The 25988-nt window shown below is 65.8% G+C and overlaps 8 protein-coding genes across 8 annotated transcripts; 6 read left to right on the top strand and 2 right to left on the bottom strand.

The window, feature by feature from the left end:
• Window positions 1-1275: 1275 nt before the first annotated feature.
• EMIHUDRAFT_56235 (hypothetical protein) lies at window positions 1276-1749 on the bottom strand (the record flags this gene model as incomplete). Its single annotated transcript, XM_005770114.1, has 1 exon — window positions 1276-1749. A coding segment is annotated over one exon (474 nt), but the record flags the coding sequence as incomplete, so codon positions are not given.
• Window positions 1750-4295: 2546 nt separating this feature from the next.
• EMIHUDRAFT_209695 (hypothetical protein) lies at window positions 4296-5941 on the top strand (the record flags this gene model as incomplete). The annotated part of the gene is made up of 4 exons (XM_005770115.1): window positions 4296-4750; window positions 4929-5109; window positions 5297-5701; window positions 5855-5941. 4 exons carry the CDS (start codon window positions 4296-4298, stop codon window positions 5939-5941), a joined length of 1128 nt encoding a protein of 375 aa, XP_005770172.1.
• Window positions 5942-6742: 801 nt separating this feature from the next.
• On the top strand, window positions 6743-9930 carry EMIHUDRAFT_102453 (hypothetical protein; the record flags this gene model as incomplete). The annotated part of the gene is made up of 10 exons (XM_005770116.1): window positions 6743-7007; window positions 7289-7407; window positions 7481-7951; window positions 8025-8062; window positions 8139-8305; window positions 8394-8542; window positions 8631-8720; window positions 8905-9089; window positions 9178-9490; window positions 9709-9930. 10 exons carry the CDS (start codon window positions 6743-6745, stop codon window positions 9928-9930), a joined length of 2019 nt encoding a protein of 672 aa, XP_005770173.1.
• Window positions 9931-10789: 859 nt separating this feature from the next.
• Window positions 10790-13620, top strand: EMIHUDRAFT_209698 (hypothetical protein; the record flags this gene model as incomplete). The annotated part of the gene is made up of 6 exons (XM_005770117.1): window positions 10790-11023; window positions 11125-11253; window positions 11627-11701; window positions 11949-12694; window positions 12808-13043; window positions 13115-13620. The coding sequence occupies 6 exons, from the start codon at window positions 10790-10792 to the stop codon at window positions 13618-13620; spliced, it is 1926 nt and encodes a 641-aa protein (XP_005770174.1).
• Window positions 13621-13749: 129 nt separating this feature from the next.
• Window positions 13750-14224, top strand: EMIHUDRAFT_209699 (hypothetical protein; the record flags this gene model as incomplete). The annotated part of the gene is made up of 2 exons (XM_005770118.1): window positions 13750-13837; window positions 14031-14224. The coding sequence occupies 2 exons, from the start codon at window positions 13750-13752 to the stop codon at window positions 14222-14224; spliced, it is 282 nt and encodes a 93-aa protein (XP_005770175.1).
• A 473-nt stretch (window positions 14225-14697) lies between these two features.
• On the top strand, window positions 14698-17193 carry EMIHUDRAFT_451302 (hypothetical protein; the record flags this gene model as incomplete). Its single annotated transcript, XM_005770119.1, has 5 exons — window positions 14698-14772; window positions 14840-15257; window positions 15429-16225; window positions 16303-16839; window positions 17035-17193. 5 exons carry the CDS (start codon window positions 14698-14700, stop codon window positions 17191-17193), a joined length of 1986 nt encoding a protein of 661 aa, XP_005770176.1.
• A 3039-nt stretch (window positions 17194-20232) lies between these two features.
• On the bottom strand, window positions 20233-23519 carry EMIHUDRAFT_427424 (hypothetical protein; the record flags this gene model as incomplete). The annotated part of the gene is made up of 3 exons (XM_005770120.1): window positions 20233-21610; window positions 22812-23142; window positions 23239-23519. 3 exons carry the CDS (start codon window positions 23517-23519, stop codon window positions 21071-21073), a joined length of 1152 nt encoding a protein of 383 aa, XP_005770177.1. The 3' UTR covers window positions 20233-21070.
• Window positions 23520-23873: 354 nt separating this feature from the next.
• Window positions 23874-25911, top strand: EMIHUDRAFT_355695 (hypothetical protein). Its single transcript, XM_005770121.1, has 6 exons — window positions 23874-24051; window positions 24117-24395; window positions 24468-24530; window positions 24653-24693; window positions 24889-25398; window positions 25468-25911. The coding sequence occupies exons 1-6, from the start codon at window positions 23949-23951 to the stop codon at window positions 25642-25644; spliced, it is 1173 nt and encodes a 390-aa protein (XP_005770178.1). The 5' UTR covers window positions 23874-23948; the 3' UTR covers window positions 25645-25911.
• Window positions 25912-25988: the final 77 nt, after the last annotated feature.

A 25988-nucleotide genomic window follows, 5' to 3' on the forward strand; every position in this document is an offset into this window, starting at 1 on the left:
CCCAAGGCCAGGCGCGTCGAGCGTCGCGCATCTCGCCGCAACCGCCTCACCTCCCATATTCCCGCCTCGTCCGCACGCTGCAGGGACCGACTCGACGGCACTGCTCGTGCCGTCAACGCTCGCGGCTCTGCCAGCGACGGCGCTGCCGGGCGGCGGCGGGGATGCTGCAGCACGTGGATGCGGCCGCGCACACTTCCCTCCCCCCGCAAGCAGCCTCGGGGTCGGCATGGCTGCGCTCGAAGCGCCCGCTGCCACCGCCGGCGAAGCTTGCGCGGCGCCAGCGCACGGCTCCTCGCGCCGCGCCTCCGCCGCTGCGCGCGCCTCTTCGATCTTTAGCGACTCGAGTTACCCCGGTGCTCGGCAGCGCCAGCACGCCCCTCTCCCACCTCGCGCTCAGCCTCGCCTCGCCCACCCCCCACCCCCCCGTCCATAGAGCCGCCTCCCGTGGGCGTGCCGTCGGGCCGACCGCTGCGTGCGCGCTCGCCTGCTCCGCCGCGCTCGACCTCGCCGCCACTCGCGCTGCGCGGGCCGCATGCGTCGGCAGTGGCCCACGAACCAGGTTAGCCTGGAGTTCCTGCTCCTCCGCCAGCTCCTCGCGCGTCGCCGTCCACCGGCGCAGCATCTTCATGTCGAGCGCGAGCCCCTGCTCCTCCTCGGGGGTGAGGCGGCTCCGTATCCGCTCGGCCACCTCCTCCGCCGCGGGCCGCTCCGGCATCTGCAGCACCGAGGCATCACACATGGCGATGGACCTCGCAGAGGCGCAGGCTCGGCCCGGCCGGCCACGGCGCGCAAAATTGGAACCGGCGGCGACGAGAGGAGCGCCGCGGGCGACGGCTGGACGCCGAAAAGAGCTGCCGCTATCAACATGGCGCAGCGACACCGCCGAGAAGCGAGATGCAGAAGCGGGCTGCAAAAGAGCACCTCTGGCTTGATCGGCAGCTCTGAGCTCGAAACCCCAGGGCTTCGACGACATACTTGAGAATATAAAGAAAATCATCAGGCATTAAATCACGCGAGCGGGAGGCATCACCATGCGGAATAGACGATACACAGACGAACACACACACGTCACACCGCGCCACTCTCACAAGCTCGCTCACCTACTAATATTTAACATCCACTTAGAAGCGGACTTCTTCACGATTTGAGCGCGTCGCGCCCAGCGGCTGGAGAGTGGACTCCCCCTCCCCGGCGCCGCCGGCAGGGCCCGCCGGCAGGGTCACGGCTCGGTCAGGGCAGCTCGCCGCAGAGCAGGTTCTTGGTGCGCGCGAACGCTTCCGCCCCAAAGACGCGCGCGCGGTTCGCATTGTCGGGCGACGAGTCCGCGGCGACCCGCCGGATCACCGCGTCCCGCCGCGCAATCTCCGCGGCCCTCGGCGGCGGGACCTCGTCCGCCGCGTCGACAAAGCCGGACCACTGCGCCGCCAGCTCGCGCACGGCGGAGGCCGCCGCCTCCATGTTTGCCTCCGTGCCGTCGAAAAAGTAGCGCAGCCCCGACGGCGCCTGCGCGCCGCGCGCGTACGCCGAGTCGGAGACGTATGCTTCAAAGGCTGGGTCGGCGGCCATGGCGAAGAAGCGGTCGTTGAAGGGGGCGTAGTACCTCTCCGCGTACGCCGCGTCCGTGTCCGTGTCCACGCGCGGCACGAGCTCGAGCCGCAGGAAGACGCGGTCCGGGTTGACGGCCGAGCCGGACCCAAAGTAGAGCGTGAAGTTGGGCACGTCGACGCTCTCGCGCGGCCAGAGCGAGATGCCGCAAAAGTAGGCGCCGAGCGGTGCGTTGAGCGTGCGGTAGCGGGTGCCGTACGACAGGCGGCCCGGATCCACCAGCCGCACGTACGAGGCAGCCGTGTCGGCCAACTTGCCGAGCATCTCGCGCTGCTCCTCAGGGACCGCCTCCGGGTCGTCGGGGCCGGCTGCGACGAAGGCCTCCAGCTCACCGCCGTAGGCGCTCGCGTCCACGCTCGCACCGGGGACGGTCGCCTGCACCGCCTCGTCCACAATGCTCCAGCAGCGAGCGTACAGCCCCGCCTGCACCGGCGGCGCCGCGGCGGCGTACCGGCTGAAGAGGTCGTCGGCCGAGCCGTGCGCCGCCAGCGCGGGTGCGCCGAGCCGAAGCGATGGGCACGGGATAGGAGAGACGCGCAAATCAGGCGCCACGAGGGGGCCGAACAGCAAACACATGATGGTTGTGTAAGTGTACCGCGAAAAAACGGAAAAGAAAAAAGCACGCGCGCCAAGAGCCTAGGTAGGTGCGGATCGGCAAGGCGCAACGATCTTTTTGCCTTATTATATCATCCTTGGGTTGTGATCTAAGAACTTGAAAGCAACCACGCACCACAGGGGGCGCACAGCAGCACGGATAGCCCTTCCTCTCTATAAATATATACGCGCGACCTCCCGCGAGCGCGGCGGGATCGGAATTGCGGCCGGAGGGAAGGGCGAGCCGCCGCCGCCGCCGCCATACCATCAGCGACGACGACTGCGGCTCGCCCCAAACGCCAGGCGCTGGATCGGCAGTAGGGCTCGGGCGGCGCAGCGTAGGCCTCGAGCCACACGAGTCGCCGACAACCCCCCTCATCGACGTGAAGGCCGCTCTCGCCGCCGGCCGATGCACGCTGCGCCGCCCCCGCACCAGCGACACTGGCCGCGGCTCGCCGCCACGCGCCGGCTCGGAAGAGGGGCTGTCGACAGCGCAGCAGAGCGGCACGCCTCGTCATTCGAGCAGCACCAGCCCCCCTCTTCGACGTGACGGCCGCTCTCGGAGCCGGCCGGTGCGCGCTCGACCCACGCCCCCCCTCGCACCCCCCCGACCCCCCTGCGCGGCGCCCCCTTCCACTGCGCGCCGGCTCGAGCGCCTATTGCCATCTCTCTCCCAAATCGCGACTTTCGAGCGCAGTGCGTGCGCCCCACACGTCACGCGCGCGCAGGAGAGCTTGCGGCAGAGCAGTACCGTATACTCGCCGGAGGCATCGCGCCGAAAATCCCGCGCATTCCACCCCAACAGAGGCTGCAGGAGGCAGATGGCCAATAGCGACGATCGTTACGAAATGTTGCCTCTCCGGGAGCTCTGCAAGCGCTGTCTTGGGTGGTCAGGGCGGCCGCCTTATCGTCGGCCCTGGATGTGCGGTTGATGACTGCACTCCAAGTGCTCCAAGTGACTCAGCTAGCGGAGGAGGTGAGGGAGACAAGCTGACTCGGCCTCTGCGAGTTGTTGAGTGGTGTCGGGGCACACACGGGCTCGCCGGGGCGCGGGGGCAGACCCACTGCGGCGGCAACCTGACCATCATGCATGAATTGCGACAAGGAGGACCACGCCTCCCCGGAGAGACGGCCCGACCTCCCGAGGAGGGGCGGCGGCGGGACGATTTAATGTCGCCGCCCCCGCCCGGGAAAACCTCGGCCGGGCCGTCGCGCGTCGGCGCTCTCGGAGCCAGCTCGGAGAAGCCTGCGATTTCGGCCCGGGGTTGTGCGTTTAGAGAGAGAGATTTTTGAAGACCAACAAGAAATCACGACTGTCACTTGCCTCTTGCGTTTATGTGAAGAACTTTTCGTACAAGAGAAAGTCCATCCAAGTTGCGATTTTTAGCAATACCATTATGTGATGTTACAGGTGGGTTAAGAGGGAGATGTGCGCGAGCTGCGGGACCGCCGGGACGGCGGGCGGGTGATTGCGACGCGCCGCCAATACCAAACAACTCTATGCCTGCTCTATGCCGGGGCCAAACGTCAATCTACAGGGGCTATACGCCGGTGCTACTGCTCTGTGCCTCCGCGATGGCCTCGTCGTCGGCCGACCTTGCAGGACCAAGCCCTCCAAGGGGCGGCGAGCCCTCCGCGGTCCGGTCGAGCCGCCCGTCCCTCCGCCCAATCCAGCCGCTGGCTGGGCGCGACAGCCGGACACCCCGGACACGCAAAGAGTGCAGACACTTTTGACTCTTTGAGTGGCGCTGCCGGCGGCGCCGAGCCGTGACCCTGCCGGCGGCGCCGGGGAGGGGAGTCCACTCTCCAGCCGCTGGGCGCGACGCGCTCAAATCGTGTAAAGTCCACTTCTAAGTGGATGTTAAATATTAGTAGGTGAGCGAGCTTGTGAGAGTGGCGCGGTGTGACGTGTGTGTGTGTTCGTCTGTGTATCGTCTATTCCGCATGGTGATGCCTCCCGGTGCTCGCGTGATTTTCTTTATATTCAAGTATGTCGTCGAAGCCCTGGGGTTTCGAGCTCAGAGCTGCCGATCAAGCCAAAGGTGCTCTTTTGCAGCCCGCTTCTGCATCTCGCTTCTCGGCGGTGTCGCTGCGCCATGTTGATAGCGGCAGCTCTTTTTGGCGTCCAGCCGTCGCCCGCGGCGCTCCTCTCGTCGCCGCCGGTTCCAATTTTGCGCGCCGTGGCCGGCCGGGCCGAGCCTGCGCTGCAGCGCACTGCCGCTGCGAGGTCCATCGCCATGTGTGATGCCTCGGTGCTGCAGATGCCGGAGCGGCCCGCGGCGGAGGAGGTGGCCGAGCGGATACGGAGCCGCCTCACCCCCGAGGAGGAGCAGGGGCTCGCGCTCGACATGAAGATGCTGCGCCGGTGGACGGCGACGCGCGAGGAGCTGGCGGAGCGGCTGCAGAGGGCGCCGAGCCACTTCGAGTGGTCGGTGGCGATCGGGTTCGTCGGGGACGAGCGCGCCTTTGTGCGCTCGCTCGCGCTGCTCTACCGCCAGCGGGAGCGCCTCATCGTCTCGAACCTCCCGTTTGTGGCTCACATCGCGCAGCGGTGGGCGGCATCCTCCGAGAGCACCTCTCCCCTCGCCACCCTGCCCCACCACCCGTCTGTGGCACAAGCACACGCCCGTCGACACCTCCGCCTCCACTGTGCTCGCGCCGCCCGCGGCACCGCTCGCGGCACCGCCCGCGGCACCGCCCGCCGATTCGTCCTTCGACGCGCACAGCAGGTACCGGCACTGCGGAGTCCCGATCCAGGACCTGATCCAGGAAGGGACACTGGGGCTGATCTCCGCGGCGGAGCGGTACGACCCGTCGTACGGCTGCCGCTTCTCCACCTATTCCGTCCACTGGATCCAGATGCGGATCGGACGCCTCGCCTCCACCTCCTCGCGCCTCATCCGCCTGCCGGTGCCGCCTGCCCGCCATGCCGCGCCACCCACCCCTCGGCTGGATCACCGCCGAAAACCCAACCCCTCCACCCGCGCGCCCTCCACCCAGCACGCCGCCGCCGCCGCCGCCGCCGCCGCGCTCCGCCTCTCTCGCCCTCCGCCCCTCCTCTGGGCCCGCCTCCAAGCCAGCCGCCGCCTCGCCGCAGGTGCGCGCGGGCGAGCGGCTGCGACGCGTCAAGCAGCTGCGCAACCTCTTCATGCTGCGCGAGGGGCGGTGGCCGAGCGACGGCGAGCTTGCCGAGGCGGCCGAGATCACCGAGGGGCAGCTGCAGACCGCCCTCCGCTCCGGCCTCGACACCGTCTCGCTGGAGGCGCAGATGCCTGCCGGCGGGGCGTCTGGGCGCGGGTCGGCGACGCTGACCGACATGCTTCCGGCGCCGGAGGGGTGCGACCCCGCGGACGCGCTGGCGGCGCGCGACTTGCGCGCGCTGCTGAAGCAGTCCCTCGCCGGCCTGCTCGACCCGCGCGACGCGAAGATGATGGAGCTACTCTACGCGCTCGACGAGGGCGAGGGGCGGAGGACGGCGGAGGAGGTGGGGGTCCTCTTCTCTGTGTCGGCGCGGGAGGCGCGCGCTCCTCCCTCGCAACCCATGCATCCCACCCCAGCCCTCCCGACAACCCCGCCGGCCCCTCCTCTGCCCCTCTCCGCCCCTGCTCGCCCCCCTCTCTTGCCTCCCCGATCCGCCGCCCTGCGGACACCGCAGGTGCGGAGAATCGAGGCCAAGTGCCTCCGCAAGCTGCAGGACCAGCGGCAGCTCGTCGTGCGGCTCCGCACCTACCTCGAGTCTTGAGCTCCGCGCCCCTCGCGTGCGCACTTAGGAGGTGTAGGATGGAGGTGGAGGAGGAGGAGAGATAGAGAGAGAGAGAGATGTGGGCGCTCCGCCGCCCACGAGATCGAAAATATTAGCACGACCGCCCCTGGGGCCGTCCGTGCGACAACTGGAACGTATTGTACTAAAAAATGGAAAATGACAACATCCACGGCAGCGCCTCGGTTAGACCTTGCACACGCATAGGGATAGGCAGAAGTTCGACCTCTACCAGTACCAGTTCGGCGTGCCCCCAGTCAGATGCTCAAAATGACTGCCGCGGCGCGAAAGCAGAATTTTTTGAGGGCTTCGATGATGTGAGCACTTGAGCACTTGAGCACTTGAGCACTTGATAGGGTCGATTCCGCATGGTACGGGACCCCTCGATCGTCTCGCCCTCCCTCACTGGTGTGTTCATTCTCGAGGTTCTCGAGGTGGACATCCTTTGGCCGCGCTGGGTAGCGAGGATTGGTGTAACCCGAGCCACGGAGCCCGAGTTGGTGCCGCCGCGGCACGCGGCGGGCGTGGCGGCGCGGCTCACGGCGAGGAGCGGGGAGCGGGTGGCGGTGACGGTTCGAGGCGTCCTGTGACCTCAGTCTATCCGTCTCTATTTTCACGCACTCAGGACTCACGCACACACCGCTCTCCGCTCACCGGCTCACACCTGAAGCGAGAGCCGCGGGGTTCGACGGCAGCTAATCCCTTCACCCTCCACAAAGTAGAATCCTCTGTGGGGCGTGTTATAACCCCCTCTCTGCACCCCCTCTTGTACTCCCATCCACAATGCTTCGCGTTGCACCCCTCCTGATTCTCCTGACGGGCGCCCCGGAGGCGACAGCCAAGGAGCCGCGGCGCAACCCGCTCGGCGTGCGCGACTCGCGCCGCCAGCTTTCCACGGCCTCAGACAAGCTGGTGGTGGACGCCGATGGCCTCGTCGATCGCGTGAGCGAAAAGGCGACCGTGAAGCCTTCCAAGGGCGCCTCGCATGGCGACAAGAAACTCCTCTTCAGCTCGATCGTCATCCCGCCGTCGCCGCCCGAGTACGAGTGTGACGCAGGCGCGTGCCCGTCTCCGCCTATTACTTCACTTCACGCACGCTTCTCTGCGCAACTCCTCTGCGCACACTCCTCTGCGCACACTCCTCTGCGCACACTCCTCTGCGCACACGCAGCACGCCCGCGCACTGGAGGACTGCCAGAGCCTCGCTACGCCCGCGCTCCGTTGCTTCGCCTCTCACTCCGCTGGTTTGTGTCTCTCGACCCGCCGCTGCGGCCTCGTCCCGCTGCTTCACTGCCTCGCTGACGATCCCTCCCCCCTTCCTCCCCTCAGTCGGCAAGTTCATGTGCGAGGACCCAAAGTACTCAATCGAGTGCGTGAAGTTCCACCCCGACTTCCCGCCCAAGGAGATCATCGACCAGGACTACGAGCGCGGCCAAGGCTTTGCCAAGGTCCGGCCCCTCCCTCGGCCGCCTTCCCCTTCCTCCCTCAGACCTCACATCGCTCCGATCCCGCCCTCCCCAGGTTCCGGACCTGTACCCGGAGATTGGCGCGTGGTTCACCGACGTGTTCGCCACGAAGCCCTGCCCGCCCATGGAGCCGACGGCGCGGGAGAAGATGCTGTACCAGATGACCGCCGCCGACTATGTGGCCGCGTTCAAGGCGGGCGAGGTGACGGCAAAAGAGTACGCGGAAGCGCTCGTCAACCGGATGATGCACTACGAGATGCTCAACGCGTGGTTCGTCACCTCGTACGAGACCTCGCACTACATCATCGAGGACGCGCAGGCGATCGACGACAAGGCCGCCGCGGATGGAGTCGAGTCGGTCGCGCCGCTCTACGGCCTCCCCGTGCCAGCCAAGGGGACCATGGCATCAACTGACTACCCGGGCGGCGCTGGCCTCGGCATTCTCGACGGCTGCTACTCCACCGACGACGCCGCGCTCCTCAAGCTCATCAAGGAGGCCAATGGAATCATCATGGGCAAGGCGCGTGTATTTTGGCACTCCTCTGCAGCCCTGGCCTGCCATCTGCTCACCCCCCCCCTTCCCCCGTCCGCCCCCGCAGACCAACGTGCCTGAGTACGCCTGCTCGTGGCAGACGATGTGCGCGTCTCCTCTCCCCGCCTCTTCTTACCCAAGCTCCCCGCCATCCTGCATCCCTCCGGCCCTCGTCTCGCAGGAACCACATGAACGGCGTCACACGCAACGGGTACGATTTCGAGCTGGCCGTGTGCGGCTCTTCAGGCGGCTCCGCGTCCGCCGTCGGTTCCTACATCGCGCCGCTTGCCATCACGGAGGACACGGGCGGATCGACCCGCTGCCCGGCTCACGCCAACGGCAACTTTGGTGCGGACGTAGTTGCTCCCCAGCCCCGACTCATTCGACCCTGCGTGCAGTGAGTGCACATCTCGAGCGCCGCCGCCCAACCCTGCAGGCTACGACCCGCCGCGCAACAAGTACCCGAACGACGGCAACCCCGGCATCACACACTTCCGCGACCAGCTCGGCACCAACGCACGCTCGATGGACGACATCCTCCTCTTTGACATGGCCGTCCTCGGGCTGCAAGACGAGCACGCTAATGTGCGCCGCCCCCCCCCCCCCCCCCCACCGGGGCCCCCTTTGCCGCACTCTCGTAGGCACTGCACGCCCCCCCCCCCCCTCGCCACAGGCGGAAGCCAAAGTCGCCGCCATGACGAACGATGCCATCAAAATCGGCTTCCCCACCGAGATCTTCGTCAACTTGAACGTGCCCGCTTCGGTCCGAGCGCTCGACGGCGGCCTCTCGTACTCCGGCCCCGATCGCCGTGCGTCGGCCTCGCTGCGGAATGCTCTCTCTCAGGCCTGCAGACTTGCCCCGCCGGACTTGCCCCGCCGGACTTGGCCCCGCCGCAGCAGCCCGAATGGTTGCATCTACCCACCGCGCCCGCCGTGTCTCGCGGCAGGCCAAGATGATCGTGTCGGGCGCCGGCTTCTCGATGACCGAAGAGGAGTGGCCCGAGGTTGAGTCGCCGACGCTCGGCAAGGTCAACGCGCTCTACCACATGCTCTCCGGCTTCGAGTTCGAGCCCGGCACACCCTGGACCTACTCGGTCTGCGCCCAGACGTTTACCGGCCAGATTGCGCAGTGGTGCGATCCGCTCCTCTCCCTCTCGGGCCATCCTCCGACGAACGCCATGGGACCCCCCCCCCTTCCCGCCCCTTGCTGCTGCGCGCAGGCAGCACAACTACTTTCTGGCAAACACGACGACCATCGCCGACGTCATCGACGACACGCGCCCCGTCGGCGTGTCGCACGGTCCGGCGGGCTGCTTCCGCGGCTACAACGGCAACACCGGCGAGTCGAAGCTGCGCTACTGCGGCGTGTACCAAACCTTGGCGCCCGAATTCTGGAACATGTACTTCGAGCAGACCGGGGTCGACATGATCATCACGCCCACGCAGTTCACCCCGATCCAAAAGTGCTCTTCACCCCCCGCCTGGGCCCTGAGGCGAGAGGTCCTCACCTTTTGCTGTGCGCGCTCGGCACAGGTACTCGGAGAACGCCATGGGCACCATCCCAATCGAAGTCAAGAACATGACCGACGGCACCTACGACACCGTTGAGATGGGCTCGACTGGCACGACCGGGTCGGTTCACTACTCCTACTTCAAGATGATTCACATCTCCAAGGCGTGCGCGGCGCCAACCACCTGCGTCGCTACCCGACACCCATGATTGCTGGCTGTTTGCTCTGCCGTGCGTGCAGGTGGTCGTGCCGATCGGCGTCGACGAGAACGGGGCGCCAATGTCGTTTACCATCTGGGGCAAGGCGATGCCCAAGGAGGAGACCTTCTGCGACAAGTGCGCCGAGACCTTCGACCTCGAGTTCCTCTACAAGGTGAAGAAGGTTGTTGCAGCGCTCCACGGGCCCGACTCCCCGCTCAAGCGCGTCCCCTCGCCCCTCGCCATGGCGGACGGCCTCATGTAAAGTCTGTACGAGGACGCCTCCGCCCACGACCCCGAACCCCGCGGAACGGTCCGGGGACTTTGTACGTCCTTCTTCGAGGCTCCCTGGTGCGCACTTCCTGGCGGCCATTTGCAGCGCGAGCGACTGCGCGACATCGTCGCCCGGCCGTCGGTTGGTGTGCCTCTCCACATAGACGCGTTGGATCCAGACCCCCTCGGCAATCTTGCTAGTGTACACAGCGCTTGCGGCGACTCTCCCGTCCTCGCATGGCAGATCTGGCGGTCTCGAGAGGGGGCTTCTTAGGGCCTGAGATCGGAACCAGATGATGTATGTGTCGTGTGCGACTGACTGCGTGTGCGATCCAGATCTGTATCTGTCGTGTGTGCGATTCTGATTGCGCTAGAAAGAGCGGCTAGAAAGAGCCGTAGAGCGTATACGGATTGCGGAGCCGGAGGCTGATGAGTTGCACAGGGGTTGTGTCGAGGGGTTGTGCGCCGGGCCCTCCTGCTCGGCTCCACGCGAGTAGACAAGTGTCACCATCAACAGAGTAGAATGATCTGACCTCGGGGCCGATGTGGCCAAGCGCTGGTAGCGCGGTTGAGCCTCACGCCCATGGTCTCACAGTGTGCCGGCAGTCGCCGAGCAGTGTCGCTCACACACGCCCAGTCACGCTTCAGGCGCAAGAGATGCATGCCACGGCGAAGGCGCAAGTCCGGGAACGCCGCCGACGACCCATACCCGCGGCCGCCCACGGCCCTGCTGCTTGGCCTCTCCTCCTATCTTCGGAAAAAAAAGAAAATCGCGTGATATGATGAGCAGTGATCGCCGGGTGCTTCAGCCCTTGCCTGCTCCCCCCTCGCTGGCCTCTGCACCCCTCAGCATGCTGACTCTCCTCTCGCTGGGCTTTGCCCCCGCGCCCGAGCCGGTGTGCCCGGCGCCCGGCGCCACCTACTTCACCGAGACCATTGCATGGACCGAGGGCGTCGACATGTCTGCCGATTCGCTGCACTACAAAGATGGCGTCGACAACAACCCATGGCCGCTCGACGTGGCTGCCTCGCGAGTTTTCCGTACGCTTCCGGCCGGAAAGGAAGCGTACAATTATCGGTCCAAGGTGTGGCTGCCGCCTCTGACACGCCTGCACACGCAGCTCCCACTGCCGCCCGCCCTGCCGCCCGCCCTGCCACCCGCCGCCACAAGCCCTCTTCCCTCCAGGTGCTGATGGGCATGGCCCAGACGCGCGTGCTCAACGAGCCGCCCTCCGTCACGCCCAAGGACGCGGTGACGTTTGACCTGCCGGCGGTCATGAAGCCAGCCACGCCCGAGGGCATCATGATGCTCTCCGTCCTCGAGATGCAGTACCTGCTCCGCTCGGGACAGGCAGACACACCCCTACCGTCGTCGTCATCGCCGCCCCCTTCGTCGCCGCCGCCCTCACCCTCACCTGCCTTCCCTACCTCCACGCCGCCAACGCCACCGCCACCCTCCCTCCCACCCTCGCCGCCACCGCCCTCTCACCTACACCCTCACCCTCGCCGCCCTCGCCGCCCCCCGCGCCGCCGCTGCCTTCGCCACCGCGCCTCCGCCGCCGCCGCCTCCACCCACTCCTCCGCCGTCCTCGCCACCACCCATACCGCCGCCACCCTCACACCCCCTGCCCCCCCTCGCGCTCCCCCATCTACCACAAAGCATGGCTCGCCCCACTGCGTCACCACAGATGACGTCGACCGAGCTGACCAACATCGCCTTCGACATGCTCGACAAGTACGACGCCGAGTTCAACATGGTCGAGGTGCCCACCAAGAACCTGGCGATGCAGTACGCAGCGCAGGCGGACGCCGACTTCGCTGCAGGCACCTACAAGTCGTACATCCAAGGCATTCCGTTCGCCATCAAGGCGCACCTCCAGTGAGAGCGAGAGAGAGAGAGGGAGAGAGAGGGGGAGAGAGGGAGAGAGAGGGGGAGAGAGAGGGAGAGAGAGAGGGGGGGGGGGGAGTAGCGCGGCGGTAGAGAGCAAAGAGGGCAGATGCCGCGAGTAGGACACGTACGACCTCGCCGGCTACGCCACCGCCTACGGCTCGTGGGAGTACCTCAGCAACGTGGTCGAGACCGAGTCGCCGCTCGTCACCTACGCCCTCCAAGCCGGCGCGGTGCCTCTCTTCAAGTCCTCGGTACCCCAGCTCACGTGGGGCTTCGCGAATTTCAACGGGACCACCTACTCGTGCCTCAACGGCGGGTACTCCGCGGGCGCGGGCTCCTCTGGCGGCTCGTCCATCGGCTCCGGCACCGCGGTCTGCCTCGGTGTCGTCCCCGTCTCCATCTGCGAGCAGACGGGCTCGTCGTGCCAGGCGCCCGCAATCGCCAACGGCATCGCCACGATGATCCCCGCCATCGGCACCTTTTCGCGCGAGAACAACGGCCTCTACTCGATGGAGTCGGACCGCCCGGGCCTGCTCTGCCGCGACGTCATGTCGTGCGCCGTCTTCTACAACTACATGCGCGGCAAGTCGGACGGCGACCCGCAGTCGCGCGACGTGCCCTTCCAGGACCCCGCATCCGTCGACATCTCGTCGCTCTCCATCGGCTTCGCCGACAACTCAGACACGGCCGGCTGGCCCGAGGCTTGGGACACGCCGCTCAAAGGGCAGCGCACGAACGTGTACGACGCGCTCGTCGCGACCGGCGCGACCGTGACCCAGAAGGACCATCTTGCGGACTTCTTCGACCCGCCTCAGCTTCTCAAGGACTACGAGGAGGCCGGTATCGGCAACGAGTGGTTTGGCTGGTCAGTATCTCCCGTGCCTCCCCTCCCCGCTCCCCCCCCCCCCCCCTGACCCGGCTCCTCCCCAACTCTGGCGCACGGTGCCCGCTGATTGCCCGCCTGATCCGTCGGCACAGGTGGGACTGGTATTGGCTCAACGTCGAGGGCTTTTTCGAGGACTTGTTCAAGTACGGCTCCGACAAGGGTACCAGCTATGGCCCTGTCTGGTACGGCCAGAACACCAATTTTGATAAGGGGGACCACAAGCACCACATCCTGACCAGCGCCTACGCCTACCTCGATACTCTCTGGATCCACGGCTACGTCAGCGAGAAGGCCATGTACCCGATGCTCGAGGAGCAGATGCCAGGCAGTGGGACCGCCTCCCCTACCTGTTCGCGGCCTCGAGCGGCTGCGACTGAGTCCCCCCCCCCCCCCCCCCAGACGTGATGGTGCACTTTGCGCAGAGCGAGCTCAACGGCGCCGTCAACAAGGGCATGGTGAAGCGGGCGGGCATCAACACCGTCCACTTCCCGGAGTACTATTGGGACGTGACGGCGACTGGCGACTGGACTTCGGCGCACGAGGCCGCTTACGAAGACTTCTACTCCGCGACGCCGCACCACCCGGCGATGATCACCTGCGAGTCGAAGAAGTACGAGCCGGCCAAGGCCCTCGCCGTGTGCGACTATCTGCAGAAGACCCTCGTGACAGGCGGCAAGCTCATCTCGCCAAACATCGCCGCCATCCACTCCGCGATCGCAGACGGCACCCACGACCTCGACTGCCCGTACGACTGGTCCGACAAACCTGGTTACGCGGGATACCCGGACACCTCGGGCATGCCCCAGTACCTCAAGGCGAAGATCCACGCCAAGAAGAAGAACATCGGCGTCTCGGTGTCCTGCAAGGTCGTGACTGGAGGCTGTGACGGCGGCACCTGCGGCTGAGGCGCTGAGCCTCGCAAGGCAATCCTGTACACTTTGCGCGCTCTAGTCTGTGCGAAGGGGGAGAGGGGGAGAGAGACCTCTGTCCTCTGACCACACTCTCTGCTCAGCAAAGAGCGCGCGCAGCTCGTGATGAATGGCAAGCGGGCGCTCTTAGATGCTTCTGCTTCGACCCCATCGTTGTGGCTCCTGCTACCTGCTGGTCTTGTTCGATGGTCTGGTGTCGCTCTTGGTCTTGCGGGTCGACGCTCGCCCTCGCGTCAACGACGCTGCCTCCGTGGTGAGTGGTGTACGGGTCTAGGTGGTGCTGGTGGTCCTCTGCCTCGGCCCTCGCGGGTCTCTGTCCCTTGTGCAAGCGCGCTGCGAAATCAAGAGAGCGGCGTAAATGTGTTCGCGTACCTTTTTCGGTGCAGCCAGCAAGGTAAAAGGGTACGCTCTCTGGACAAGCCGCTCAATAATCGAATCCGCCTACGAGCGGAAGCAGATCGAGCGCTGGCTCGCGACCAAGTCGACGAGTCCGATGACGGGCGAGGCACTCGAGCATATCTTCCTCTTCCCAAACCAAGCGCTGCGTGGGCGGATTCGAGACTGGCAAGAGGCGCATTGAGCGGTTTCGCGCGTTCTCGTGCACGGCCGGGGTGAGGGCTGGTAAATGTAATTTTCGAATCCGCCCTTTTGCTATTTGCCAAGGAAACAAAGAAAAAATGTATTGCAAAAAAAATCTTAAAATTGTGTGGTGTGGACGCGAGAATAGCTCCGCCGTTCATGCCGAGGCAACCGATGCGAGTCGACTGGTGTGTGTCGTCGTGGTTTCGTATAAGAATACTCATTCACACGATGCGCCTCGGGTTTGTTGCGCACTTGCGCAGCGGCGCTTTCAGGCGCCCGCCCCGGCGAATGAGTGGTGGGGGTGCTGTGGGCAAAAAGAATTCTTCGTGGCGATACACATCTTGTCCCCCTTTGTCCCCTTCTGAGGCCGCACCCCTGTCTCCGCTGTCCGCTTCAGGTCCGCCGTGCGGCGGCGGATTGCGCGCGTGTTAGCTCTCACCCCTCCGCCTCTGTCCCGCCGTCAAGGGAACCATGACGGCAGTCCTGTCATTGCTGCTGCCCAACTTCGTGGCGTTCGCCCCGAAGCCCGAGCCGACCTGCCCTGCGGTACGCTTTTGCAATCCCCTCCTGCCCCGCCCGGCCGCTGATTCGCTTCGCCCCTGTGACTTGGCAGAATGGCGCGTACTACTTCGAGCAATTCCTTTTGGTGGACGACTACGACGACGACGAGGACTCTGTCTACTACAAGGAAGACGTCACCGCCTGGTCGAGCAAGGTCGAGGCCTCACGCGCCTTCCGCGAGACCGCCTCGGGCAGCGTGTACAACTATCGCAACAAGGTGCTCATGGGGCTGGGCCAGACGCGTGTGCTCAACGAGCCACCTTCGGTCACTGACCCGTACGACGTCTCGTTCGACCTGCCGAATGTTGACCTGCCCGACACGGACGAGGGAATCATGATGCTGTCCATCCTGGAGATGCAGTCGCTACTGCGCTCCGGCAAGATCACATCCTCGCAGCTGACCGAGATCTCCATCGCGATGCTCCAGAAGTACGATGCGGAGTACAACATGGTCGAAGTGCCAGCGTACGGTGCAAGCTCCCTCACCTGCCTCTCACATCGGATCGCCACCATGCACCGGCCTCAACAGCCCCCACCACCGGCCTCAACACAAGCCCCCACCACCGGCCTCAACACAAGCCCCAAGCATCTCTAGCCTCCGGGACCGTGCCTGACCTGAGTGCGTGTGTGAGCGGTTGCAGAGATTGCGCGCTATTGGGCGGCGGAGGCCGACGCAAAGTTCGAGCGCGGCGAGTACACCTCTTTCGTGCAGGGCATCCCGTTCGCTATCAAGGACACCTTCGATCTCAAGGGCGTCGCCACCGCGTACGGCTCGTGGCAGTACCTCAACAACGTCATTGACGACTTCGAGTCCCCACTTGCGACCAACGCGATCAAGGCGGGCGCCGTGCCCGTGTTTAAGTCGTCGGTGCCGCAACTCACTTGGGGAACGGCCAACTTCAACGGGACCGTGTACTCGTGCCTGCACGGAGGCTACTCCGCGGGGCCAGGCAACTCGGGCGGCTCGTCCATCGGCTCCGGCAACGCCGTGTGCCTCGGCGTCGTGCCGGTGGCCATCTGCGAGCAGACGGGCTCGTCGTGCCAGGCACCCGCGCTCGGCAACGGCATCTCTACGATCATCCCCGCGCTCGGCACGTTCTCGCGCGAGGGCACCGGCCTCTACTCGCTCGAGACCGATCGGCCCGGCCTACTCTGTCGTGACGTCATGTCGTGCGCGGTCATGTACAACTACATGCGCGGCAAGTCGGCAGGCGACCCGATGTCGCGAGACGTGCCGTTCGAGGACCCGTCCAAGGTGGACATCTCCACGCTCTCGATTGGCTTCACCGACAACCACAACACCACCGCGTGGCCGTGGGCCTTCGACACTCCCTTTGGTGGCAAGCGCAACAATGTCCTCGAGGCGCTCCAGGACACGGGCGCCACGGTCAGCGTCAAGAGCACGCTCGGCGAGCACCTCGGGCCAATGAACCAGCTCGTTCAGGACCTTCCTCTCTCTAGGTCGCTTTCGCTGCGCTCCCGCAGCCGGCTCTGAGTCCCCCTTTTGACAATTAGGATGCCAAGGACACCGGCATCAGCTTCTCAAGCCGCTGGGATTGGTACTACCTGAACGTCGAGGGCTTCTTCGAGACCATCTTCAAGTACGGCTCGCCAGACGGCGTCACCTACGCGCACGAGTGGCACGGGCAGAACTTCAACTCCCCGAACGGCCACGTCGGGGCATCAGCGTACGCGGTGCAGGACAACCACTGGATGTCGGGCTACGTGGCCGAGAAGGGTTTCTACCCCATGCTGCAGGGCATGCCGGACGTCGTCGTGCACTTTGGGCAATCTGAGCTGACGGGCGCCGTCATGGGCACGCACTACTACAAGCGTGCCGGAATCAACACCGTGCACTTCCCAGAGTTCTACTGGGACACGTCCAAGACCTACTACAACTCGACTGGCGGCGTGTGGAAGCCATACCGCGACGGCTCCTTTGAGGACAAGCACCCGCAGTATCCGTGGCACCCGGCGATGATCACGTGCGAGTCCAAGAAGTACGAGCCGGCCAAGGCCCTCGCCGTTTGCGACTACCTACAGAAGAAGCTGGTTGCGGGCGGCAAGCTGATCTCGCCGTACAAGGACGCGATTCATGGCGCGTAAACCCCCCCCCCCCCCTCTCCCCTCTCCCCTCCCTCCTATTCAACAACTTATTCAATTCACTCCCTCCAACAGCCCTATAGATGAGATGGGGCACTCCCCCCCCCCCCCCCCCGCCCGCCCGCCCTTTCAGCGGACATCAAGAGCGGTGCGTGGGACCTCGACTGCCCGTACGACTGGAGCCACAAAGCGGGCTACGAGGGCTACCCTGACACCGTGGTTGGCATGCCGGAATACCTCAAGGACAAGATCAAGGCGAAGATGGGCAACATCGGAAAGTCGCCACTCTGCAAGTGGAAGTGAGCCCGGCAACGCAAGCTGAGCCTTCTCTCCGCCACGATGTAATATGAGGCATTCTCCGCCTCCGAGGAGACCCAATGTAATATGAGGCGTTCTCCTTTCGAGGAGACCCAATGTGAATGACTAGGAGTCAGACTCCACTGGCCGGAGCGCGTCTCCGCGGTGTACCCTTTTTAGATCGACCTGGCACCCCGCCGTGAGCGTGCGTCCTCCGCAGGAGTCGCTTAGGCGGCTCCTGTGATGTACCTGTGTCCGCCGTGCCAGTGCGCGCTCTAGTCCCGTGCCGAGTGTTGTGAGCCAGAGCGTACTGCGACGCGTGCTAGCACTAACAAAGGCAAACAAAAGAATTAAGAAACGAGCAAACGGAGACGTCGGGCCGCAATGCACTACGCTCTACTGACGTACGCACTACACGCTCTACGGCTTTTATTAGCGGGATGGGATGAGGACAGAGTCCCCACTTCAACAACATACAACAGGATCAGACGGCGGGCGGGGGGACGCGACTATAGTGCGCACTCAGACAGGCGCACTGCACCCCAGTCAGTCCTCGCTTCCCGGTCCTTCGTCGCGGACTAGTCGACGCGGGAGACGGGAGGGCGTATTTTGGAGCCTGATCGGCTCGCACTTCGCTCACAGCCCTCAAACCCTCCCCCGAGAGTACACTCCGAGAGGCACCCCGCTGTGGCGATCTCAGTTCTCACAGCTGCACGTTTGCGCACGCGTTCTGATCCGAAATCTTTAGGCATTGGGCGATCTCCCTTCGGCTTGAGCGCTTCTTGCCCAGCGCAGCCCGCAGCCCGCAAGTGTTGTGCGGGTAGTTTGGACCTCGCTGCCGCGTCAGCTGCGCGCTGATACGCTCGCCAAAGTCGTCGTTCTGAACGCTGGTGTTGGCCATGTAGTGCTCCGGAACTTGAGAGCCGACATCAAAGGCCCGCGAGCTGTATGCAAGCGCAATGCTGTGAGAGGAGGCGCCCTGAGAGCTACACGGGCGTTTCACTCATGCTAGCGCGCACCACTCAAAGAACTCGGCGGCGTTTCGCGTGAGCCACTCGTCGGCGTGCGCACGTGGACCCATCACAGCCCAATCCCCTTTCCGGACGGAGACACTCAGGTCCCACAGGCAAAACGGGCGAATGGCAAATGCCCACATCAGGTCCGGCCGTGCAAAGATGACATAATCAAAACGCCAGCCCCGCCGCTGCTCCGCGCTCCTCAAGAGGAGTGAGCACGCGCGTCGAGCATTGAGCTGGCCTGCCAAGGAGTCCAGTAGGTCTAGCTGTCTCTGAGTTAGTGGCGTGGCGCGCTGCCGCCCAGACTGGCATGCGGGAATCGTGAGCGAGCCGGGTAGTGTTTGCGCTTCAGCCACAATTGTGTTTTCATCCGCAGCACCCAGTCGACGCAGTGTCATGCGGATCTGCGCCACCGTGGTTGATACAAGACCCCCATGCGACGGTCTACGGTCACCGCGGTCGTCAGACGCCTTGATGGCCGCCAGCACCGTTACAGCTCCTCCAAATGCCTGCATCAGGTTTGTCTGGATCGATCGCCAAACGAGCGGCTGAACAAACGTGCGCGCAGCGCCTCCGAGGCAGAGGGCCACCTGTGGCTGGCTGAACTCGTGGCAAACGAGGTCTGAGGCCGTCGACGCCGCGTCGCAGTCGCTACCGCTCGACGTCGAGGACACATACATATCAGGAGTGATGTGCATGCGACAAGGCCGGCGAGCGCAAACACGGCGGGAACGTGCGAGTTTGGATGGCAGAGAGATGCTGACCACAGTGTACGACCAAGCTCTGGAACACGCCCTCCACCACCCCACAACTGGCTGCCGAGCCCTTCAGAATTCTCCACCCTGCACCTGCGATAGCCGCGACGCGCTGTGGCGCAACTTCACCGCTGGAGGAGGAGCGGCCGCCGCGCCATTGCCTCTCGCTCTACGAGCTTCGAAGCCTGATGCACCTCACCTGACAAAAGTCTTTCCTGCGTGGTCGTACAAGGCCGGATACCCGCGTGGCTGCTCCAGGTACGCACTCGACCTCAGTGGCGGCTACGCCGGTCTGGGGGGGCTTGAGGCCCTGGAGCGTATGCTGGTGGCGGGCAGCGACAACGTTGCCGTGTTTGCCCACATGCTTGTGAGCAGCGACAACGCCACCTCGGTCGGAAGATATCTCCGTGGAGTCTTTGGCCGTGCGCTCTGTGCTGCGAGCGTGGAGACTTACAGCCCCGAACTCCACGCCCACGTCCAGAGAGCCGGTGGGAATGCACTGCAGTGGCTCGATGTCAACTGCGCCGGCAAGAGTTCCGGGGGCAAGAGGCAGCTCGCGCGCACAATCTCGATGTGGCGCAACGTGTTTGTGGCCAGCCAGCTGCGGCTGCAACACGAGATGGCCGCCGGTTGCGAGCATGCCGTGGTGGTACGAGCGCGACCCGACCTGATCCTCGCCGAGCGCCTCGACTGGCGGCAATTCGCGCTAGAGAGCGGCCACGTCGTGCACTTGGGCTGCCACGGTGGAGGGCCCCAGGATCACAGTGGGTCTTCCTGGCGGGTATGTGAGGAGCGGGCGACGCGCTGGCCCGCTGGCGCCTGCTGGGCGGACGACCAGTACGCGGTCGGCCCGGCTGGCGCGATGGGCGTGTACGAGCGCCTCTTTGCAGACCTGGAGCGGTTCGCCTGGTGGTTTCCGCTGGGAGTGCGCACGTCGGGGAGGAACCCGTGCGGCAACTTCCCAGAGCGGCTGCTCCTCGCACACCTCGACTGGCGCGCAAAGGCTGCGGCCGACGGCGCCAGCCCGCCCTTTGGGTGGGACGTGCGGTCGCCCGCGGCCAGCGGCGAGAAGTGGGGGGGCCGCCTCGGCGGCGCGAGCTTCCCCCGCTTCATCGGCCTGGACCGCTCTCACCGGACAAAATGTGCTGGTCGAGGGAGAGGCTGCTTTTGAGATTTTTATTTAACAGAAAAATCGAAGAAAGGTCTCAGATTCATACTTTTGAATGAAACTAAACCTCACCTCAATCGAGAGCGTCTCAGCTCGGTCTCTGCTCTCGGTCTCGGGGGGCTTCGCCACAGAGCTATGGCGCAAGCCAAAGAGACTCCCGTTCATCTCGCTGTCAAGAAGGGGATTGAGATCCAAAGCGAGCGTCCTGATTTCGCCTTTGCGAGGTGGATCGAGCTTCAGCGCCGCGTAGCGATCGCCGCTTCCGATATTAGCACTTTGCGGTGCTCGCACGGTCTCGAGCAGGGGCTCGTCATGAGCCTGCACGGAATGAGGCCGGTGCCACCACTGCCGGCGACTTCGCGCACAAGCTCCATGTCCGATGACGCGCTCAGCCTGGCGCTCAGCCTCGAGGACCTCACGGACATCGCCGACGCCGCCTCGGAGGATTTCTTCTTGTCTCACCTGGTGTCGTCGATGGAGGCAAACGCGTGAGCTCGCAGCATGGTCGTTTTGATTGGGTCCAGTTTTCATCCCTAGACGGATGGGCCGTGGCGCTGGCAGATGCATGTGTGCGGGGCCCCGCGAGCGCGAGCCCTCACAGCTCGGGGCGGGCCTGCACTCCCTGCACCTGCACGTCAGCTGCCCGTCCTCCGCCGATAATATAGAAGAGGGGTTGAACGTGTCTCGACAAGCGTACCGACGCGGTTTCTCTTCCTCATTTAGAATATATAGTCGAAGCTTCCGCCGGACACGTGCCAGACAGAGGCACAGGCAGCGGCCAGCGCGCAGCGGCAGCGCCATCTCCGTGCGCCGAGATCTTTGACCCCGAAAGCGCGCGCAGCGCGCAAAGCCCTGCACAGCGCGCGTGTGCGCTGGGCCCCCGCGGCACCGTGCGGTGGAGGGCTTTGCCGGCGAGGGCGCGCGAGGCCCGTGGCGGCCCCGCCCTAGTAGCCATGCCTGAAGTTGAAGCCGCCGGGCATCCCCCCCATGCCGCCGCCGCCAAAACCGCCGCCGCCGCCGGGGAAGCCGCCCATCTGCGCAAAGATATCCATCGGGTCCACGTGCTGGTGGCCGCCGCCGCCGCCGCCGCCACCGCCGTTGATCTCCTCGACGTCCATGCCGGCGTCGTACTTTTGCTTCTTCTGCGGGTCGGAGAGGATGTCGAACGCCTGGCCAACCTCCTTGAAACGCTTCTCCGCCTCCTCGCGCTCCTCGTCTGTGCCCGCCGAGTGCCGGTCGGGGTGCCACTGCATCGCGCTCTTCCGGTACCCCTTCTTGATCTCGCTCTCGGTCGCGTGCTTGCCGACGCCGATCACCTTGTACAGGTCCTTGCGCAGGCTCTTCTTGAGCTCGAGCTTGGCCTGCCGCAACGACTGCGCGATGCCGCGGTCGTTGGGCTCGAGCTGCTGCGCCTCCTCATAGTCGGCAATCGCCTCGTTGTACTGCTCCAGCTCGAGTCTGCAGGCGGCGCGCCGCAGCACCGCCTTGAGGTGCCGCCCGTTGATGCCGAGAGCCTACGGCAGGTGCACAGACACGACTCTCGGCCGAGGGGCTGCGGCAGGGCGGCGGCCGCCCGCCGGCGCCGCGCCGCGTCGCAGTCAGCGATGGCGCCCGCGTAGTCGCCCTTTTTGAACTTTGCGGTCGCGCGGTTGGTGTAGAGGGTGAGGTGGAGGTCGAGCAGGTTCGGGTCGAACTCGATCGCCTGCGAGTAGAGGCCGATCGCCTCGTCGTACCTGCCCGCGCTGAAGGCGCCGTTGCCCCCCGCCTTGAGCGCCTCGAGCTCCTTGATCTGCAGCCGCATCTTCCGCGCGGAAGAGTGGTCCGGGTCGAGCCGCAGCGCCTCGGCGCAGTGCTTGAGCGCCTGCGCCGCGCCGCCTCGCGCCCCTCGTGAAGACCGGGGGAGGGGCGGGGAAGGGGAGGGGGGCGGGGGCGGGGAGGACGGCGCGCCTGCTCCAGCTGCCCCGACGCGTACAGCGCCTTGCCGCGCACGGTGAGCAAGTCCGGCTCCTCGCTGTGCGAGCGGAGCCAGCGGGACGACTCGGAGAGGACCTGGACATGTCTCGGCCATGTGAGGGACGTGTCGCGGACATGTCCGGCAGCCAGCGGGACGGCTCGAGAGGACCTGCGCCGAGCCCTGCTGCGGCCGCGACTTGAGCACAGCCTCCATCTGCAGGCAAGCCACGCCGACCGCGCACGGGCACTTGTCCGCCAGGGTCGAGAGAGTCATCGCCGCCTCGCGAGCCGCCTGGCGCGGGCAGGGCGAGGGGCGGCGGTGAGGGAGGAGGCGGGAGGAGAGCGGCGGTGCAGAGCAGCGGCGAGGGGAGAGAGCGCGACAGAGAGGAGAGAGGCGGCAGCAAGGAGAGAGACGGCAGGGGAGGAGAAAGGCGGCAGGGAGGAGAGAGGCGGCAGGCAGAGAGCCGCTCGAGCGCGCCTGAGCGTCGGTGCGCTCCAGCGCGGCGCGGCCGTTGCGCAGCAGAGACTCGAGCCGCTCGAGCTCGACGAACTCGGGCGCGAGCGTCGCCGAGGCGCCTTCCACGCCGGCGGCCGTCTCGAGCTGCCTACTCCCCCACACGGCCGACTGTGAGGCGACTGCGCCCGCGCGCCCTTGCGCCGCCCGCGAGGCCCCGCACGCCTCCGCGCATCGGAGAAGCGGCCGAGGAGGCAGAGGGCCTTGCTCGCGCGCACGTGCGCCTTGACGAGGCCGGGCGACAGCTCGAGCGCCGCCTGCGCGTCCGCGAGCGCCTGCTTCCCGTCGTTGAGCTGCAGCAGCGCGGCCGAGCGGTTGAGCGGGTACGTCGCGTTGGCGGGGTCAATCTCCATGGCGCGAGAGTACTCGGAGGCAGCCTCGCGGTAGCGCTTCTCCTTGAAGTGGCCGTTGCCCGCCGCCTTGCGCGCCTCGGCGCGCGCCTTGCGCTGCTCCGCCTCCTCCTCCGCGCTCATCCGGACGTCTTGCTGCTGCTGCTCCGCCTCCTCCGCCTCGTCGTCGTCGTCGTCTGACCCCTCCCCGCTCCCCTCGCTCTCCTCGGCCCTCTGCGCAGCCAGCCGCGCCATCGCCTGGTCCTTGAGCGCGGCCATCTGGCCGTTCCGCGGCTCGAGGTTCAGGCCCGCCGACGCCGCCTGCGCAGCCTCGGCCGCTCGGTCGAGCGCGAGCAGCGCCGTCGCCTGGCGGTAGTAGCCCTTCACATACGCGTAGTCGAGCGCGACGGCGGCCTGCGCGTCGGCGAGCGCTTTGCTGTGCTGACCGAGGCTCGAGTACGCCGCGGACCGGTTGCCAAGCACCAGAGCGTCGTTCGGGAGGCTGGCGTGGGCACGCGTGAAGCACTCGATCGCCTCGGCGAACCGGCGGGCCTTGAAGTGCGCCTTGCCCGCGTCGTTGTCGGGGTTGTTTGTCATGTGGCCTGGAGTGCTTGAGCTCCTGGTTAATGGTTGTGGAGTGCAGGTGTGGCTGAGTGATACCGCGGCAACACAAGGCGTTGTGCGCCGCGTGGATCACCCAGGGTTCCTGCGCCTACCCAGATAGGGGGTGCGTTAGGCGTGGCGTAATGTAGATCCCAACGGACTCCACCAAAGTTTGAGGTGCTCGCATGTACAAAAGCTCGATCACCAAAGTGGAGTGGCGTTCCCGTCCTGACGTACCCCCATCCGCACAATCACAAGAAGATAAAAGCCGAGTGCGCTTCACTGCTCTGCGCATTTCCTTCGGAAGATACATTCTTTTCTGCCTAGATAGGTAGGCCCGCCAAGGCCCGCCAAGGTTGCGCCCACCAAGGTTGCGCCCACCTCCCAACACGACGCGCACGGTACTGTGAGTGAGCTCCCAGGATGCCGGATGCCGCCATCTCGCCCTCGACCGGCTACGCCTGCATCGCGGTTGCGATCCTGGGCTTCGGAAGCAACTTTGTGCCCGTCAAAAAGTTTGAGACGGGTGCGCGCCGCCTCATTCCCGGAAGACGCACGCGCAGAGCGCCCACGTGCCGCACGCCTCCGCAGGCGACGGCATGTTTTATCAGTGGGTCATGTGCACCGGCATCTGGGTCTTTGGCCTCGTGCTGCAGATCGTGCTCTTCTTCCACCCGTTGGGCACCACGCTGACCGAGGCGGGCGGGAACGCATCGGCGGCAGAGATCGAGCTGGCCGCCAAGCCGGACGCGTACTCGGTCAAGTTCTACCCGGTCGTGCTGCTCGGCGGCGCCCTCTGGGCGACGGGCAACTGCTGCGCAGTGCCCGTCATCAACTCGATCGGCCTCGGGATGGGCCTGCTGCTGTGGGGCAGCCGCCGCTCGCTCACCGCGGCATCCTCGAGCGGCGTCGCCCCTCACCGCTCGCCCCCTTGCCCCGAAGGCTGCACCAACATGCTCACTGGCTGGGCCTCCGGTCGCTTCCTCAACCACGCCCTCTTTCCCGGTGCGCCACGACGTCGCTGCCGCGCCGCAGCGCTCTCCCTCGTCGCATCCCCCTCTCGAGCCAGCACTTGAGGGAGACCTCTTGCGCCCGGCTCCGAGCCCGGCTCTCGCCTGGCCACACAGGCGTGCCCGCCGACGAGCTAAGGACGGAGTGGCTCAACGACGTGCGCGCACCGCACCGCCCGCTCCCCCCCGGCCACGATGGCCCCACGGACATGCCCTTGCCCCTGCCGCCCTCCGCCCTCGCCGCCGCCCTCTCCGCCGCCCTCGCCGCCGCCCACTGCCCCTCCGGCCGCCCGCCGTCGGGGCCCACCACCCGCCCCGCCGCCCCACCGCCCCTCCCGCCTCCCGCCCCGCAGGTTGGCGTCGCCTTTGTCCTCGTCGCGCTCGCGCTCTACACGCGCGTCCGACCCGAGGATGGGCCCCCCGCCCCGCCCGAGCACCTGCCGCGCGGGTCGGCGTACGCGAGCGGCAACGTCCTCCTCGAGATGCCTCCGCCCGAGGCGATGGCGGCGGGCGAGGGGGCGGCGGCGCAGCAGCCGGCGGCGCCCAAGCCAGCGGCGGGCTCGCGCGGGGCTGCTGCGAACCGGCTCTTCGGAGTCGCGCTGGCGATGCTGTCGGGCGTCTTTTACGGCGCCAACTTCACGCCGAACACGGTGCTGATCGCGACGCGGCACGGCTCGCCCGAGCCGCTCGACTACGTCTTTTCGCACTTTTGCGGCATCTACCTCGCGTCGACCGTCTACTTTGTCTGCTACTGCGTGGCGATGCGCTCCGCGCCGCGTGTCTACCCGAGGCTCATCCTGCCCGGCCTCCTCTCGGGCGTCATCTGGGCCGTCGCGCAGACCTGCTGGTTCCTCGCAAACAACGCAGCTCCGATGCCGACCGCCTCCCCGTCCTCAGCCCCTGCTCCGACCCATCTCTGAACCTCGCTGTAGGCCGTCTCGATGTCGATCGCATTCCCCATCGTCACGTCGGGGCCGGGCGCCATCGGCGCGCTCTGGGGCATCTTTGTCTTTGGCGAGATTCGCGGCCGGCGCAACTACTCGTGGCTCGGCGTCGCCATCTTGCTCTCTGCAGTCGGTTGCGTCCTCATCTCGATCTCAAAGGGGTGAGGTGGGCGCGTGCCACCAGCTTGGCTTGGCACAATGCAGGGGAGTTTGTGCGAGCATCTGGGGACCCAGCGAATTTCCCCATTCACTTTAGGACCGCAAGGACATTGGCAAGCGGTTTGTTTGGCTGTCCGGGGCTCTCAGTCTCACGACATTTTTAGTGTGAACTGTGATGATCTTTTTTCATGTGTGTGTATTATGAATGTCTACTCCTACCTATGTGCGCCGTGTTTGTCAGAGCCGTTTGTGAGATCTCTCTAATCTTTCTCGAATTCGTGCAACGCGACAAGTACCAAAACACGAAGCTCACCGGAGGCACCGCGGGCGCGGGGCGCGGCGGGCGGGGC

The sequence above is a fragment of the Emiliania huxleyi genome, assembly GCF_000372725.1.
Source record: "Emiliania huxleyi CCMP1516 unplaced genomic scaffold EMIHUscaffold_40, whole genome shotgun sequence".
NCBI lineage: Eukaryota > Haptophyta > Isochrysidales > Noelaerhabdaceae > Emiliania > Emiliania huxleyi.

Excerpts from the sequence above, each read along its gene's own strand:
- EMIHUDRAFT_355695 (XM_005770121.1), top strand. The coding sequence starts at position 23,949 with ATGCCGGATGCCGCCATCTCGCCCTCGACCGGCTACGCCTGCATCGCG. Across the intron at positions 24,052-24,116 it reads CGTCAAAAAGTTTGAGACGG|GCGACGGCATGTTTTATCAG; the intron begins GTGCGCGCCGCC and ends ACGCCTCCGCAG. Across the intron at positions 25,399-25,467 it reads GCTGGTTCCTCGCAAACAAC|GCCGTCTCGATGTCGATCGC; the intron begins GCAGCTCCGATG and ends ACCTCGCTGTAG.